This window comes from Batrachochytrium dendrobatidis (genome assembly GCF_000203795.2).
Source record: "Batrachochytrium dendrobatidis JAM81 unplaced genomic scaffold BATDEscaffold_10, whole genome shotgun sequence".
Taxonomy (NCBI): Eukaryota; Fungi; Chytridiomycota; class Chytridiomycetes; order Rhizophydiales; genus Batrachochytrium; species Batrachochytrium dendrobatidis.
In genome coordinates, this window is record NW_006281108.1 from 911,678 (window position 1) to 929,718 (window position 18,041).

At 39.0% G+C, this 18,041-nt stretch overlaps 4 protein-coding genes across 4 annotated transcripts; 1 reads left to right on the plus strand and 3 right to left on the minus strand.

The window, feature by feature from the left end:
• Window positions 1-379: 379 nt before the first annotated feature.
• Window positions 380-6,427, plus strand: BATDEDRAFT_20395 (uncharacterized protein; the record flags this gene model as incomplete). The annotated part of the gene is made up of 7 exons (XM_006680596.1): window positions 380-494; window positions 671-862; window positions 935-1,020; window positions 1,100-2,701; window positions 2,761-4,839; window positions 4,906-5,891; window positions 5,980-6,427. The coding sequence occupies 7 exons, from the start codon at window positions 380-382 to the stop codon at window positions 6,356-6,358; spliced, it is 5,439 nt and encodes a 1,812-aa protein (XP_006680659.1). The 3' UTR covers window positions 6,359-6,427.
• Window positions 6,428-6,919: 492 nt separating this feature from the next.
• On the minus strand, window positions 6,920-13,119 carry BATDEDRAFT_12995 (uncharacterized protein; the record flags this gene model as incomplete). Its single annotated transcript, XM_006680558.1, has 11 exons — window positions 6,920-7,421; window positions 7,499-8,625; window positions 8,716-8,897; window positions 9,000-9,613; window positions 9,691-10,829; window positions 10,889-11,599; window positions 11,675-12,243; window positions 12,285-12,407; window positions 12,474-12,666; window positions 12,742-12,884; window positions 13,014-13,119. Coding segments are annotated over 11 exons (5,409 nt in total), but the record flags the coding sequence as incomplete, so codon positions are not given.
• Window positions 13,120-13,880: 761 nt separating this feature from the next.
• BATDEDRAFT_37278 (uncharacterized protein) lies at window positions 13,881-15,342 on the minus strand. The gene is made up of 3 exons (XM_006680761.1): window positions 15,134-15,342; window positions 14,957-15,047; window positions 13,881-14,818 (listed from the first exon to the last, which is right to left on the minus strand). The coding sequence occupies exons 1-3, from the start codon at window positions 15,253-15,255 to the stop codon at window positions 14,096-14,098; spliced, it is 936 nt and encodes a 311-aa protein (XP_006680824.1). The 5' UTR covers window positions 15,256-15,342; the 3' UTR covers window positions 13,881-14,095.
• Window positions 15,343-15,686: 344 nt separating this feature from the next.
• On the minus strand, window positions 15,687-17,831 carry BATDEDRAFT_90528 (uncharacterized protein; the record flags this gene model as incomplete). Its single annotated transcript, XM_006680903.1, has 8 exons — window positions 15,687-16,040; window positions 16,101-16,547; window positions 16,620-16,757; window positions 16,828-16,974; window positions 17,048-17,199; window positions 17,255-17,360; window positions 17,473-17,603; window positions 17,675-17,831. 8 exons carry the CDS (start codon window positions 17,829-17,831, stop codon window positions 15,687-15,689), a joined length of 1,632 nt encoding a protein of 543 aa, XP_006680966.1.
• Between the last annotated feature and the right edge of the window lie 210 nt (window positions 17,832-18,041).

Here is an 18,041-nt window from a genome sequence, read left to right on the forward strand (position 1 = left end):
AGCAATCAATCTCTAGTATGGATATAAAAAGAATAGGAGCTATTATTTATTTCGAGGCAAAAGACAGCCACTGCAAGATAGATACAAGTGTTTCATTTTACGTATGATAGTAATTACGATACCAATATGGCTATTACATAACTATCAGGCTGTGTTTTTAGCAAGATATTTGAATATATTGTTTTCTCGCGACTTGCATCGTTCTAAACCAACCACAATAAACTGATACTTGTTTTTGTAATATTCCATCAGTTTAAAGATGCGCAAGGCACCTTCATCAGATATGATGGGTACGAGCATTTTAGGCCGACTTACATCTGCCATGAAATCCTCAACGAGTACTAGCAATTTCAAACAAACCTTTTCATCATCGACCTCAATGGGAAATGCCAATTCGAGCGACTTTTTTATTCGTATGGCGTTGGATATGCTTCAAAATTCTAAAGAAAGTCGTAGAAGCGAGCCACTTAAAGCAGCCATCAGAACCGCCATGAGTAAGTTGTTTGAATGAGATGTTGAGTACTTTATGCCTTACCATTTCATAATTGAAAAAGGAGACTACTAGTGTACTTGTTATACCAAGTCGAGTTTGTAGATGGGTGTTGAACCTAACAATACTTACCGCGTTACTTGTATTTTCATGCAACTTTTATAACGGATCCATCTTCAGACGCGCTGGATAATGCAGAAACTCAGCAAGCACCTATATCCATATTCAAGCCATTTCAGATTGCATGTGAATCTGGAAATGCAGAGTTGGCTACTATAGCCATTGACTGTATGGGGAAATTATTTACCTACAACTATTGGGGTCGAGTAAGTGAAGAGTTTGAGCCTACAATGAAGGATGGGTTCCAGGCTAGTAATAGCAATAATCTCGCGGGCGGATCGGACGAGCAACAGGATGATGACAATGACAATGACGGAACCAAAGACATGATTTCTTTTGTGATTAGCACAATCTGTAATGCGTTTGCTGGTGAAAGCACAGATGAAAAGGTTCAACTTCAAATCATCAAGGTATACGTTTGATTTACGATGCAAAACCCATTGATATATGATTAAACTGACATTCAACGCATTACCTATGTTTATCAAGGCACTTCAAGCTGCCTTGTCAACTACAAACTCTGCATATACCCTGCATGGCGCAATTCTTTTAAAAGCCATTAGAACCACGTACAATGTATTTTTGTTGTCAAAATCTCAAGATGTTCAAACTGTTGCTCAAGGCACAGTCACCCAAATGATCCAAAGTGTGTTTAGTCGTGTTCCCCGTCCACCTGGAAGTCAATCCCCAGTCACCCAACATAGAAAATCAGGTTTATCATCTTCTTCGTCCAAGGACTTTTCAGATCGCTCAAAACAGCTATCCACAAAGCCTCCCACTTCTAGAGTGCCAGATTCTGTCGATTTGTTGGCAGGATCGGAAAGCGTTGATGTGACTGTGACTGTGACATGTGATGAATCGTCACTACAGGAGTTATCTAGCAATCCTACTATTTCTGTATACAGTAGTACCCCAGACATTAGCAAAAAGTCGCCCAATCTAACAGGATCTCATACAAGAAAAGAAACAGCAACAATTACAGATAACGTGCTTCCATCGACTCCATTTGGAAATCAATCTTTAAAAGATGCCTTTAAAGTCCTTCGAACATTATGCATTCTCAGTATGAAGCCTATTCCATCTCAAGAAGGATCAATGGATTTACGATCTCAACCCGTCCGATCTAAACTTTTGGCACTGCATCTCATTAATGCCGTTCTAGGATCACACACTTATGTTTTCAGCACCATCTCCAGCATTGCATTTAATTCTAAAGATCTAAACAAAGAAGTAGATCCAATGACATTCACAGAAGCAGTTAAAGAGTTTTTGATCTTATCATTGAGTCGAAATGCCACAAGTGTTATCCTTCCAGTGTTTGAAGTGTCAATGGAAATCTTTGGTAAATTGATGTTGCATAGTCGTGCTGGTCTCAAGCGTGAAATTTCAGTATTTTTTACCGAGATCATCATTCCAATTCTTGATTCAAAAAAGAACATTCCATGGTATCAACGTTACACTCTACTCAAATGTTTACAAAAAATATTCGGCGACTCGAATGCTGAAGGTGGACGCATGTTGGTTGAAATCTATCTCAACTATGATTGCGATCTTGAAGCTACAGCAAAAGAAAATATCTGGGAACGATTGATTTCGGCATTGGCTAAAATAGCCTCTCAGCCAATTGATGGCTCGACTCAGCCACCACTTACTCCACTTTTTACATCCTGCTACGTAAATGTTATTCCCGGTTCTGCTCCAGCACTGACCACAAATAATTTAGTGGCATTGTCCCGAGATCAAGTACGAGATATCTACTCTGCTGTAGGAGATACTCGTGAGTTGAAAAAACGAGGTCTAGAATTGATTTCTCGAGGTATTCTGGGTCCTTTAGTTAAATGGTGCCAGCTACGTACTGAAAAATTGCAGCAAAATCTGGATGATCAAGACAAGAAAAAATCAAACGATACAGACGACGGATTATTTGGAGTTGGCGGTCTACGTCTTATCACTGAAGGTGATGAAGAAAAGCAAATGAGTAGAATTGGTTCTATTCGAGCTGAAGATGATCCTACTGCGTTTGAAAATCTCAAGCATCGTAAACAAGTCATGATTGAAGGCATCAAGCGATTCAATTCTAAGCCCAAAAAGGTAGACATGTTTAATAATGCTGTTTTGTTATGTTCAACATACTCACATTTTGTCATTAGGGTATGCAATTTTTACTCGACTCCAACTGTATTTCAACTCGCACACCACGAGATATTGCTCGATTTTTACTCACCGCTGAAGGGTTGAGCAAAGGAATGATTGGTGAATTTCTTGGCGAGGGTGACGATGAAAACATTGCCATTATGCATGCATTTGTCGACGAAATGGAGTTTACAAATCTTGGGTTTGTTGAAGCACTCCGCACGTTTTTACAAAGTTTCCGTCTTCCTGGTGAATCTCAAAAAATCGATCGGTTCATGCTGAAATTTGCAGAACGGTATCTTAAAGGCAATCCCAAAGCATTTTCGAGTGCAGACACCGCATATGTGCTTGCGTATTCAGTGATCATGCTCAACACTGACCAGCACAATGCACAGGTCAAGCGAAAGATGACAAAAGCTGATTTTTTGAAAAACAATCGAGGCATTGATGAAGGAAAAGACCTTTCGATCAATGTACTTGAACAAATTTTTGATGAAATCAATGCCAATGAGATTGTCATGAAAGACGAGGTGGCATCAAAATCAAAAGAAGCAGCTAAACTGGCCAAACCAAATACACTCGGGTTACCTGTTGATGTAGACAACCTTCTTTTTGGAAAACCCAGAAAAAGTGACGGTCAACCAGGAATTAGTAAAACAACTGAAAACATGGCACTTAAAACAGAGGCAATATTTACAAATATGCGAAGCAAAACAGCTACCGCTCGATCTCCAACCAAAAACGAGATGGGTACTTGCGAAACCAAAGGTGTTTCGCGTAATCGACCTACTTCATTTTACTCTGCAAGCCACTACGAACATGTAAAACCCATGTTCCAGCTTATATGGATGTCTATTCTTACAGCAATAAGCTCTCCACTTCAAGAAACAGACGGTATTGATACAATTGCAATTTCTTTAGAAGGGTTTAGATCAGCTGTGCATATTGCATACTTGTTTGAAATGGATCTAGAAGCCAAGGCTTTTGTTTCAACACTGGGAAAATTCACCATTCTCAATAACATTCAAGAAATGCGAGCTAAAAATTTTGAAGCGATCCGTGCCCTGCTAGATATTGCTTACATGCAAGGCAACTCTTTAAAGGACTCATGGAGTGTTGTTGTTTTATGTATCAGTCAATTAGAAAAACTTCAAATTGTAGGCGGAGTGGCTGCTGAAGATGCGTCTCGCACTCGAGGTGTGTCTGAACGATCAACAACAAAAGGAAACTCTTCATCTCGAGTATCTGGACGCGGTGGTGTACTTGATGATGTAGCTGCAGAAGCCAGTTCTCAAACAATGGCATTATCGGTAGATCGCATATTCACCGCAAGTGCAAAATTGTCGGGTTCTGCCATTCTCGACTTTGTTCGAGCACTATGTGAAAGTTCGTGGGATGAAATCAAGTCCAGTTCTGATCGTGAACATCCACGCATGTACTGCTTACAAAGACTTGTGGAGATTTCATACTACAATATGCGTCGTATTCGTGTTGAGTGGTCCAACATTTGGGCCATTCTTGGAATTCATTTTAATCAAGTTGGTAGTTATCCAAACACTAATGTTGCGTTTTTTGCTGTCGATAAACTCAGACAGCTGGCCATGAAGTTTTTGGAATTAGAAGAGCTGCCCAATTTCAAGTTCCAAAAGGATTTTTTGCGACCATTTGAAGAGATTTTACGCAGCAATGTTGACATCAAAGTCAAGGACATGTGCTTGGCATGCATTCAGCAAATAGTGACGGCCAAATCAAAGAATCTGATGAGTGGCTGGAAAATGCTGTTTGGTGCTCTTCTTCGTCCATCTCGTGATACCAATGAGCCGCTCGTCACACAAGCATTTGAAATCATCAAAGTGATATACAAGACAAGTTTTGAAAATGCTTTGGCGAATTCAGCTTATCCAGAGTTTGTTGCGTGTGTCGTCGAATTTTGTAAAAATGCCAAATTTGTAAGAATTAGTTTGAGTGCAGTAGAACTATTGCGTCAGTCTATTGGCCGAGTTGTTGAGATACTGTCCAAACAAGATCGTATTAATACAGGGAAAAACACGATTGCAACTCCATTGCATCTTGAGGAATTGACTTCTCCAGAACGTGTTGTTGTGAATCCACATACAGGTAGTATCCGTCATACTTCTGCTGAAGACGATGCATCTGTCAAGTATTGGATGCCGGTGTTATTTGGCTTACAAGATGTTATCATGACTTCCGAGTTGGAAGTTCGATCCAAAGGGTTGCAGTATTTGTTTGAGGTGCTGCGTGCTCATGGGGATACGTTTAGTTGTGAATTCTGGACTCTGTTGGCAAAAGGAGTGCTATTCCCAATCTTTGACGATCTCAAGCATTCCGGATCCACAAGCCTTGCCAATTCAAAATTTGCCAACAAGGAGGAAATGAGCATTTGGCTATCAACAACTTTGATTCAAGCACTTCGACAACTTGTGGATTTGTTTTCACTCCATTTTGATAGTTTGCAATTTATTCTTGGTAGTATGCTCGACATTCTTCGAACGTGTTTGACCCATGAAAACGAAGCACTGTCAAGAATCGGTTCTGCTTGTTTAACTCAACTTATTGAACACAACGCTGCTCGATTCAACACCGAGCAATGGAACAGCATTGTTGAATCGTTTGAAAGTCTGTGTCATGAAACCACGCCGTATTTTTTGTTTTTTAATGTGGAAGCTACTCGTGATTCTGATGGCCAACAATTATCTGATGAGATCAATCCCGCTGATCTGGATCCAGATTTGGCTTTTCTTAAACAACCGTTTGGTCCAGCACCAGAAAAAGTTGAATTTCAGCGACAACTTAGCAACTGCGTTTTGCATCTACTTATTATTCAAACACTCAATGACACCATGCTTTCTGGATCAAATGATGTGGTATATAAGGCTTTGGCTGCAGATCATTTGTTTAGACTTTTGGACTGTTTTGAACAGAGTTTTCGATTTGCCAGAGCATTCAATAGATATACGAGTCTGAGGGTAGCACTGTATCGTCTTGGCTATATGAAGCAGATGCCCAACTTGTTAAAACAAGAGACGCTAAGTGTAACTGCGTATATTCGGTGCATGACCAAGATTTTGTTGGATCAATCACCAGATAAATTGTTGTTGAGAGAACAATCTGAAAAAAAGCTTATTCCGTAAGAGCCAGCTGATACACCATGTAATCATTTGGTGATGGACGTGATTCATGTTACTGACATTTCATTTGTACATGAATAATTTTAGATTATGCATCCAAGTGCTATTACATTATAATTCATTTGATGGAGAGGCAAAACGGCGTAATTTGAATTCATGGAAACCAGTAATTGCCATGATCCTCAATACTGTGGTGGATTTAGACAATTCTCAATTCAGTCGACATATCAAACAATTCTACACTCATGTAACAAATTTATTATTGCATGATATGGGACCAGAGTTCCGATTGGTGCTGCATTCGATTTTCATAAGAACTGGCACCACGTTTGCAATTACATCAGATGAAACGTTTGTTGCTCCAACTACTGAAAACTCTATTTTGGCTACAGAGTCTGTATCAGAAAAAGAAGATTTACTACCTGAAGGAGGAAATGATATTGGAAGCTCTACTCTAGAATCATAAGTAAACTTATCGCTATAAATATGATTTATATAGCTCACAGTGCAAGGAGAGAATAAAATACAATACAGTTGATATTACAATGAGTTTATCTATTGTGGTTGATGAAATTTCAAAATTGTGTAATTCTGATGTATAAAATTAGGCTTGTTAACAAATACTTGAAAAATTATAAGATACATATTGATGTATTGCTTTAACATTACTGACAAGTATTACTACAAACTTGGTATATTGACACGCATTTATCAAGGTTGATGACCTCAAAGATTAGCGATTTCATAAACACCCAACAATATAGTGTCGTGAGTATTTCCAATGAAATATTAAAATATGTTTATTGGGTTTCAACCATTGCATTAGCGTACTGTTTTAGCCAATGTCTTGTAAATCACTCGGCAAATGCAATTGAAACTATTGATTTACTCGACCCAAAATACAATTATTGCTTTACCAATTATTGCCACTCATTTTACTAATATCACACCTCAAACCATGATAACCAACCACACATTGACAGATATATTCAATAACACAATAATATTAAAAATATTAAAAATCAAATCACTCATGAATGGTTTGTTCAGCCAATAGATTTGAAGAAATATTGGCAGGATCAGTCACCAAAACACATGCATCATCACAACTTGTTTGCATATCAGCGGAACTTGACTGCATAGATGAACTTGCTTGAAATGGTTTGTCATGGGTTGGGGTTGTAGTCATTGTAGCAGACTCGATCACACTATCTGTTTTCTTGATGGTCATTAAATGTGGTATATCAGTATATGTGGAACTAGCTGCTGATGTTGCATTTGCGCCAAATACAATACCACCTCGCACAAGAATCGTTCTGATGGTTTGACGAGCCTCAAATGGCATATCAAATTGAATCAGTCCAACAACTGGGTGATAAAATTGCCAAATATGTTCCGAAAATTGAGAATCTGTAAACCGAGATAACCCATTCAAGATAATTTGAACTACTGGTCGCCATGCACTAATGTTACGCTTTCGGCTTTCCGGATCCAATGTATTATAATAACAGAGAACGTCATATGCAAGCCTGTGATTTTAAAATTACAAATATCAGCAATAAGTAAAGTTTAACAAACATGCATTGAGCTAGAATGATGCACTTACGGGATTAAACGCTGCTTAATCTGATCGTGACTAGAAATACGTTCTTTTGACATATCGCCAAACATGCAAAATAGCGCCATAAAATACCCAGAGATGCTCAAAGTTTCTTGTTTAAGCAAATTAGGTGGTTGTTTCATAAATCCCATTCTAAATAACATGGTTCGTAACTCCCCGTCAGCATTAAACAGTTTTGCAAACTTGTAGCTTTGAAATAGACAGTCAACAAGTTTAAGCACTTGGTATGACTGTAAAGAATTATATACGGTTGGGTTGTGATCAGTAGAGAGAAGTTCTTGCAAAGTTTGAATGACTTGCAGATGCAATACACATTTAAAAATAATGCGTTGAAATTCTGATTTGACCGGCTTGTGAGAATAAGGTCTACCAGTCGCACATAAAGGTCGTTGTGGTTCTTTTTCGATCGGTAATGGCGATTGTTGGAGTAGCTGTGGCGGATGTATTGGTATTGTATCAGAATCACTGTGTGGAGCCTTGTCTGTCGTGACAGATAAAGGCTGCTTGACTACTTCGTTGATGTCAAAAAACAATTCATCCGGCATCGTAAATTCGCACAAATAAACAAGCCGATCACATATTTTATCCCAAGAATCTGCATCAAACTTTGTCGCATTTTCTTCAATAAACTCTTGCAGACACGTTGATCCAATTTTAGACAGTGTTTCGCTCTCCTGTGTCATGCAGATCAATAGCAGATCAACAATCTCATTGAACATGAAAAACAGCGCCAAATAATGATTCGAAAAAAGCTTGACGAATTTACGCAGTGCAAGAATCAGAGTTGTGGATAACCATACAGACATGTCCTCTCTGTTGGAAAACTTGCTTTGATCACTGCGAGTAATGCGAAGATCGTCAAAAATGGGAAGCAAAACACCTTTGTAAATCAGTGACCAAAAATCTTGTGAAAAAGAGTTTCCATGTTCATCCAAAGCATCGAATAAAAAGTTGAGCGCACGAGTACGAACTTCTAAATCACAGGTCATGACAACCTCGTATAATCCAAACAAAACAGGAAACCAGAACCGAATGGATGGATTATCAGCAAGTGTTGTTTGTTCTATATGAACTTGCATTTCCGGTTTGGGTAAAATCGGAGTGGAAAGCAGCTGCATAGCATGCTCAACAACATCACTTAGATTTTCGCCAGTTGAAAAGGCTAATTGATTTGGGCTCATGGCTTCCAGTCGTTTCTCAACATGTACAATTGCTTGATGAAGAAGCTCTACAGATTGAAGGCATATTTTTGGAAAATCCTGATTTTTACAAAACTCGACAAGACAGTTTACGTAGTCACCAAAAGTATAATTTCGAATGACTAAATCCAAATGATTTATGGAAATGGACTTGACCACCTCAAATGCAAGCATTACAATGGATTCTACACATTTTAAAATAAAAGCATATGGTGATTTAGTCAAATGCTATAATTAAATCGGTCAAATACAAGTCAGTTGTGAGTATCAAAAGAAATCATACACACCATGCTTTTCCTGAGCTGCTCTGCAAAACGTGCTAAACATTGCCTTCCAACCACTCATCAGATTCTTTGATTTGGCATTCACCATCTGTTGCAAACAAACTAAGCACATATCCTTGATTTTTACGTCGGGATTATTTCTAAAAATCTCTTCAAATGGTCGCAAAAAATCCTTTTGGAACTTGAAATTGGGCAGCTCTTCTAATTCCAAAAACTTCATGGCCAGCTGTCGAAACTTGTCTAAAGCAAAATAGGCTACCGTTGCATTAGAATGGCAACCGACTTGGTTGATGTGCTTACCAAGAATGGCCCAAATGTTGGACCACTCAACACGAATACGACGCATATTGTAGTATGAAATCTCCACAAGTCTTTGTAAGCAGTACATGCGTGGATGTTCACGATCAGAACTGGACTTGATTTCATCCCACGAACTTTCACAAAGTGCTCGAACAAAGTCGAGAATGGCAGAACCCGACAATTTTGCACTTGCGGTGAATATGCGATCTACCGATAATGCCATTGTTTGAGATGCAATTTCAGCTGCAGTGATTGCATCTCCAATTCTCTGCATTGCTGTAGGTTTGGATGTATCTTTACGTACATCATACGGAGTTCTAGCAATCCAAAAGCATGCCACGACAAATTAGGATCAAAATCAAAATCAAAATTATTATCTAAAACCATTACTTACCTGAATGTCATGTCATCACTATCCTGAGTACCAAGCAACTGCAGATTTTCAAGTTGACTCACACACCGCACAATATTTCCCCAGTATTCACCCATAGAATTCCCATCAGCCAATGCAATTCGAAAAAGCAATTTGGCAGCCTCGAGATGTTTTGATTTGATCTCGCTTATATTTCCAAGAACAGTAAACTTGGTTAAACTGGACAAAAACGCGCGTTTTTCAAACTCGAGATCAAACAGACACGATAAATGCGTAGCACTCTTGAAGCCCTCCAGAGATACTTCAATGATATCTATGTTATCGCTCTGTTGTAAAGGTGTTGATATGGCCATGAGAATTGACATCCACAGCAATTGAAACATGGGTTTGACGTTTTCAAACTGAGTGGCAGAGATAAAAATAGAATCAGTGGGAGATGAAGAATCGTTGGTAATTGATAGGTTGGTGTGTGCTGGTGAAACTGGACTCCCATCAAGTTTATCACTTCCTCGTGTGATTATACCAAACATGGCTTCGGTCTTTAGCGATAGATTGATTCCTGCTTGATCTATCTTTAGTTTTCTCATGGGCTGATTAAGAGTATCTTGGTTATCGTCACCACCACCTGATCCAGCCACTTTTTCCACCTCGTCTTTCATGACAATCTCATTGGCATTGATTTCATCAAAAATTTGCTCAAGTACATTGATCGAAAGGTCTTTTCCTTCATCAATGCCTCGATTGTTTTTCAAAAAATCGGCTTTTGTCATCTTTCGCTTGACCTGTGCATTGTGCTGGTCAGTGTTAAGCATGATCACTGAATACGCAAGCACATATGCGGTGTCTGCACTCGAAAATGCTTTGGGATTGCCTTTAAGATACCGCTCTGCAAATTTCAGCATGAACCGATCGATTTTTTGAGATTCACCAGGAAGACGGAAACTTTGTAAAAACGTGCGGAGTGCTTCAACAAACCCAAGATTTGTAAACTCCATTTCGTCAACAAATGCATGCATAATGGCAATGTTTTCATCGTCACCCTCGCCAAGAAATTCACCAATCATTCCTTTGCTCAACCCTTCAGCGGTGAGTAAAAATCGAGCAATATCTCGTGGTGTGCGAGTTGAAATACAGTTGGAGTCGAGTAAAAATTGCATACCCTAATGACAAAATGTGAGTATGTTGAACATAACAAAACAGCATTATTAAACATGTCTACCTTTTTGGGTTTGTAGTTGAACAACTTTATGCCTTCAATCAGTGCACGTTTCTTGTTTTTAAGCGTTTCAAATGCAGTAGGATCATCAATGCCATGATAATAACCAGTGGTAGGATCCAATCCTCCCCAAACAGGTACAACTGCTTTAGGTTTGTCACTAAACTCGTCTGGAGTACCACTTGCCAATTTGGTTAAAGAAGCTTCTTCAGCAGCAACACTACTCATCCGTTCATGACACCAACCAATAAGTGGTTTCAGTACACCACTGACCAAAAGCTGTAATGCACATAATTTTAGCTCGTTGGGATCACCACTAGCAAGATAAAATTCACGGATTTCATCACGAGTCAAATGAGGTAAATTTGCAATGGCAAAGGAAGGCATTGAACCTCCCGACCATATTCCGCTTGATTTGACCACGATATTTTGTGGAGATTTTTCTGAAATAATTACATCGGCTGTTGAAGTAATGAGTTTTGCTACTGCCGACACGAGTCGTTCTAGGATGTTTTCGGATGGACCAGAATGTGCATCACAATCGTAATTCAAATATAGTTCAACCAGCATCCGACCACTTTGTGAATGTGTTGACAATGATCGATGGAGTGAATTGCACAAAATCACTCTTTGTCGGTATGTGGACGATGGAATTCCAGATTTAATTTCAATAAATGGAAGAATCACTTCAGTCATCATGACCAAAATTTCCTTCTACAAATTGTATTTTAAAAATGTTAAATATAGGAATGTTCAAGCATGACATTTTAAAAAAACACAACTTCCTACTTTTAAAATAGACCGTAGATCTTGTAGAATGCAACCAAAAATCGCCATGGTGATTTCAGATACATGAGGAAGCACATTTACAATATTTCTTGTGAATACCAAGCACAAGTATTGCTTGACAGCAAGAATAAATGCAACGGATGGTAATGTAGGCGTAGCTTGATGATTTTTCCAAGAGAAAAGAATAGGTGCGGGTGCGAAAAAGACGTGCTTGTGCAGTGTAAGAACCTGATACACTAGATGCAGGGATAGAAGCTTGGATCTCATGGCAATGGATTTTATATCAGTTGGCTGATCTGCAGTTCCAAAAGGTTTCATGCTGAGTTTACAAATAGCTCGAAAAACAAGAAATGCGTCCTTTACATGCTGGTCGTATACTGTTTCCAACCCAAGTCGGCGTGCTTCAGATTGAGCGGATATAATTTCCTGTGATGTTCTCACCAAAGTTTTTCGTTTGCTTTGTTTTCGAGGCATGCTTCCACTAGCAGATCTATCGGAAAGTTGACTCCTATGTCGTGTGTTGAGTAATAAAACAAAAACACAGTTCAAGCAAACAATACAAACAACAACTATACTTACAAGCTGTCTAAACTAGCTGTTTTAGAGTGACGGATTGAATTATTTGACTGATCTTCATCAGTTTCCATCGAGTTATTGGGCTGAGATTCGACTGTAAGATAATCCACTGCTTTCATTTCATTGCCTGTATCACCATCACGCAACTTGGAACCATCTTCTGTCAATTCTACATCACCGCAATCAAAACCTAGTCGTTGCAAATGACGTACAAGAAAGCGACTTGAACCAAGAGATTCAGGAATGTGTGAATAAACGGTTTGTACAATCTGGGTCAATGAGGCTTGAGCAATAGTTTGCACGTTGGTAGTTTTAGAGTGTAAAAATATATTATAAACTGCTCGCATAGCTTTTAGTAATAATTTTCCATGAATAGCCGATCTGGGATTAGACGTGGTGATTGCAGATGTGATTGCCTAATCAAGAGTCGTGTAAACATGATGAATAGAAATGATAATGCCAAGATTTAAACATGTTATACAGTCGATCACCTTGACAATCTGTAGTTGTGTTGACTCGTCAGTTTGGCCAGTATGATTAAATGAAGCACAAATTACATCCACGACAGTATTTACAAATAAATGGCGATATAAAGCCTGATTGAACAGATCTGGACTTTCTGATGCAAAATGACCTTCGCCATCATCATCGTCGTCATCATCATGCAGATTGATACGATCTTGAGATGGATTTGTAGATTGTAAATGAGCCTGAGGTTCCAAAGTGGGTTTTGAATCCAGTTCGGATGCAGGGATGCTATCACCCCAAAAATCATAGGAGAACAACTTTCCTATGCAGTCGATAGCAATGGGAACAGCAGGATGAGTGCGCAACTCACAAGCCAAACGAAGTGGAAGAAACACTGCATCTCGTACTTGCTTCAAGTCTGTTTCACCAGCATTAACGAGTACTGTATATTCAATGACCACAAGTTTAAACAGTCAGGTTAGTATATCAATTGACTGTTGTTTAGAGTCAAGCAGTCAGTTTACAAGTGCATTCACCAATCCAGAACACTAATATTATTACAAGATCCACTCTAGTCACACTAGAGTAACAACGCAGCAACTCACTCAACGCCTTGGTGCATGCGTCCTTCAACTCTACACGCTTCGCGCTGTTGGAGTTGTTACCCTTGGCTGAACTAATCTGAAGTTCCAACAATGAAGCTCTGATTATCACAGCATAAAGCATAGTAGATATTTCTGTATTGGAAGCTGCTGCACTATGCGTAGATTGTTGTGTAGTCAAAGGAGTATCTGCAGTAATAGTTTCAGTAGTCATGACACTACTGGCAGATTCACTAGTCTCGTGCTGACCATTGGGTGATGATGACATGCTGCTAATAAAATATATATCCAGTAGTGACCACTGTTGGTGGTTTTAACAGTAGATCCGCTCTTGCCAGTTGTGATGTTGAAATTTGTGGATTGAAATCGCTTCAGATTGTCAGTTTAAATCATGTGACGAACTGTTGCATTGAAGCTTGATCAAATATTAGACTTTCCATCGAGTGTTCTTGCAGTGATTGTCATGTTCTGTTTGAATGTTTTTAGTTTTATCAATATTTTATAAAGCACAATTCATGCTAAACACTCGAGGTTTTACTGCTGAAAGTGATCAATCTATTAATATGTCAGAAATACATGACAGATGTTCTTTATTCAGCCGTGCTTGATAACGACACCCAAAACATCATGTCGTTTCAGTTTATGCTTCAACTCTACAGTGGGTTGATAGTTCATAACTTGAATCATACATATCGAATGTATGGCTGATTATTGCAAAATTCTTATTACAAGTCAACCATCCATCGTCACAACACATCAAACACTAACAGTATATTCAATAACCAATCGTTATTTTATGCAGAATGAGAGCTGCTGCTAATCCTACTACTGCAAAAATAACTGCATCCAATCGTTGCATTAGTGTCGTTCGTTTGTTGGCTCGAATGGTTCGCAGCATGTGTTGTTCTTGCTCAAGCTGTCGCGTTGCTGTCATGTCCTTGAGCAACACTTCCTTTTGTAAAGTACTGCTAGCACAAGGATCTTCCTGTGTTAAGACAGTATCTGAATGTGATGGATCAACATGGGTCGATACTTTTGGCTGTGAATCTGTTTGCGTATCCGTTGTAGGTGTTGTACTTGTTTTCAGCAATGGTTCAGATACTGCACAAACAGTTGTGGGATCAGCGACCGTTGTTATAGATACAGATTTGTTATCAGTGTTATTGCCAACACTGAGTGTGATGTCTGGATCCAACTCTAGTTTTTGAGTGGGCGCTTCGGTTTCATCTGGCAGCACATTCGACATTGCCACTCCGCAAAAACTACATTTCCATTGTCTGCTGCTGACAGCACACTTGCGTCGTTCTTCTTCTGACCAGTCTAATGCTCCAATCGCCCCCTCGCCTTTTGTAGGAAAGAATGAAATGAGCGCTACAAGTGCTGTTCTTACACCCCAAGCAGGACGCCATGATTCTGGATGATATCCAGTGATGGACAAGCATATCTTTTTCCCCACTTCAAACCTTCCATTGGGCGTAAGAAAAGAGATGTTGGGAGGCTGTTGTAATCATAGTGTCAGTACATGAGTTGATAAGGAATCAGGATTGGCTTTGAGCAGGTGGATGGAAAGCGCAGGGATGCAATATGATTCCAAGCCAAACACACATGCATGGATATTCAAACGATGCTTACTTGCCTTGAATGGATAATCAACAGGAAATATCAGTCTGCCATGGTATCGACCTCCTAGAAATCCACCATCTGGAGGTCCTCTCAATGTAAAATGCCTAAACCAAAGTGATGAGTAAACTAGGTTATTATAAAGATACTCCAAAATACTCTTGTAAAACCATGCATATTTCTATTAGCATACCATTCCAATAGGTTGTCTTCAAGAGGCTCTGCAGTGAATTCTGGTGAAGGAGCGGCACGCAGCTCAGCAAGCTCCTTCATAAGTCGCTTCACAGCAGGACTACGACTAGATGCAGTTGCCATGAATAAAAAGTAACGAATATCAATGGTATAGAATACACTAAATTAAACTGTCAAGTTTGAATGCTTCAAGACAGAATCGATTCATGCAGTTGTCAGCATAAACTTTGGAAAGAACAGTTTGGCGTTTTACTCAATTCACGTAAAACTAGAATGTTCAAAGCAGTATTCGCATGGTTTCAGTTTATCAGATTCTTAAAATCAAACATTGTAATGTTGCCATCAAAGCAACAATTGCATTTCTAAAACGTAAAATCTGTTTGAATTAAATCGCAAGTAGTTTGAGATTGACAGTACAATAAATGAGTTTGTATTTCAAATCATTAAAACTAGACTATAATAATACATTCGAGTATTGTTCAATATCAAAAATTCGCTTTATTCATAAAATACCAACCCAAAATACTCGATAAACACTCCAATCAACGTATTGATTATAGATTGAATGGATACCAAATATCATTTGGTAATTGAGTAAATAATCTAGGAGCAGGTGGGGAAAATAAAGCTGTACCAACGCTATCTACCTTGACAAATGATACTGAAGAACGAATACGAAAGGTTTGAGTGGATGTACCCACCCCACTAGAGGCTGCACCATATGTAGCTGGATCGACGCAATCGGTTGGGGTAATGCATCGCCATTGGAATTTTCCTGATGTGTAGCTGTATCGTACACCCACAATCGCACGTTGCGGATTGGTCAATACTCCCAGATGTGTATACAAGACTTGTATATCAAATCCAGTCAGAATTGATGAGCAAGTTCCAACTGTATCCGTGATAGACTAAACAATACAACACTTTTAACTCTGGATCGCAATTTCAAAAAAATAGTCAAAACATACCTGTGTGCCTGTGAGTGCAGTGGGAACGGTGTTGATAATCGGAACCCAGTCAAAAATATTTTCAACACTAGCATTACCAAACATTCCAACATGACTCAATGCACCAGCAGTCAGTGTTTGCAAAGTAAACACCTGCGATCGAATGGCAGCGCAATTGGAATTGATTGCAGTGCGATTGAATTGAAGCGTACATCCATATACAGACGTTTCGCCAAATGTGATTGGAACTCGACGAGCGTAATCTGTTATTGTTGGACATTGAGATCGACCACCTGGCACCTGTGAAGGAACATCTGTTGGAAGAGTGATTCCAAATTGTATATCTGGAGTGTAAGATATAGCTGATGCAGTGCCAGATTGAGTCAAAAGTCCTGCAAGTATAGGCGAACCAATTCGATATCCTGGTGTTCCCGATTTGATTACATTTGATGTTCTTGCATATTGAATCTAAGTATATCACCGTGAATTAGACAGTCCATACATTTCAAGCAACACAAGTGTTTGTTGAAAAATACATACAGATGGTGCAAAGTTGGTAATGAAAGTTTGTTTGATTGCTGTTCCCGAATTGATAGTATACGATCCCAGTACAACATCAATGAGTAAATCTGTGAAATGTGCATTTGGTAGTGTAGAATAAATAAAGGTATAAGTGACCTAGTTTACAGTAGAATTCGTGTTAGTAAATACAAAAATGTTGCAATAAGTTTAAATTTTTATTAATTACCTGAACAACCATTTGAGAACAAATTGATCCACTGATAGTAGGCACAGTTGCAGCAGTGGGACATGGCATACGAAGCCCAGTGATTGCATCAATACACGTTACGCTATTGATTGTAGGCGCAACAGTTGCTGCATTAGCAGATGGATCCTAAAAAATCAAGACCACGTATTCAAAAAATCAAAATAAGCTGTATATTTAATCAAACGTCAACTGCACTTACAGTAACAAGCTGGAATCCATTTGTATAGTATGCAAGATGAAATATACTTCCGGCTGTGCATGCCATAGTCACGTTTGAAATTATACGCTGACAGGAACCACTTCGAGATACCATGAATTCTAAATCATGTACGAGGATCAAATACGTGTAAGCTAGATATTTCCAAATCAAAATAAACTGGAAATCAATATAGCGATGGATATTTACGAGCTGGAGAAGCGTCATTGCATATCGAATCAGGTGAAGATGTAGGAAGTGGCATGGCACCCTTGAGTCCAACAGCAGGGAAAAATAGCTGTACTGGATCACCAAACTATAATATTTAAAGCATTCAATTAGATTAGCAAATCCCAGCACAGTACGTGTGAGGCTCTACAAAATGAGCACTGCAGTCAAAAAGTTAAACTTGCACGATAAGATTGCACGCTCAAATAGCTCAAGTCAATGTCATAAGAGGGCAGACTTGCAGGGTAACTAGCCAAAGCAAATTGAGAACTAAACGCTGCATCTTGGGTGTACTGTCCCGTATATTTGAAAAATCTTCCTGTTGCCGCACCTACACAACATAGGATTCAAGAGTGGTTAAATCTAATCGAGAATGCAGAGATTTAATTGATTTGAGCTTACTATTTGCAAACACGACGCAGAGTGCACCGCCAGATGATCTGTATACTGATGCACCCAGTTGACTCTGCCAATTGACTGCTGAGAGGTATTGGGAACAAAATGGTAGCGATGAATGAGATTGACTCAACGGAGGTGCAACACAACCAGTAAAATACATTTGTTGATCAGCCAAACTGCAATCTAAATCACAACAGCAGTTTGCATCGCATTTTCCAACAGACAGGTCGCACGAACAACCTCCAATATCTAAATACACGCATTTTCATCAAAAACCGCATACATGTTGAGGAAATTCAAGCTTTAATCTGGACAAGAGTTAAACCGAGATGACATTGACTTGCCTCTATTCCAATTTGTCAAGGGCTGA

Excerpts from the sequence above, each read along its gene's own strand:
- BATDEDRAFT_37278 (XM_006680761.1), bottom strand. The coding sequence starts at position 15,255 with ATGGCAACTGCATCTAGTCGTAGTCCTGCTGTGAAGCGACTTATGAAG. Across the intron at positions 15,048-15,133 it reads GAAGACAACCTATTGGAATG|GCATTTTACATTGAGAGGAC; the intron begins GTATGCTAATAG and ends ACTTTGGTTTAG. Across the intron at positions 14,819-14,956 it reads CTGTTGATTATCCATTCAAG|CCTCCCAACATCTCTTTTCT; the intron begins GCAAGTAAGCAT and ends TGATTACAACAG.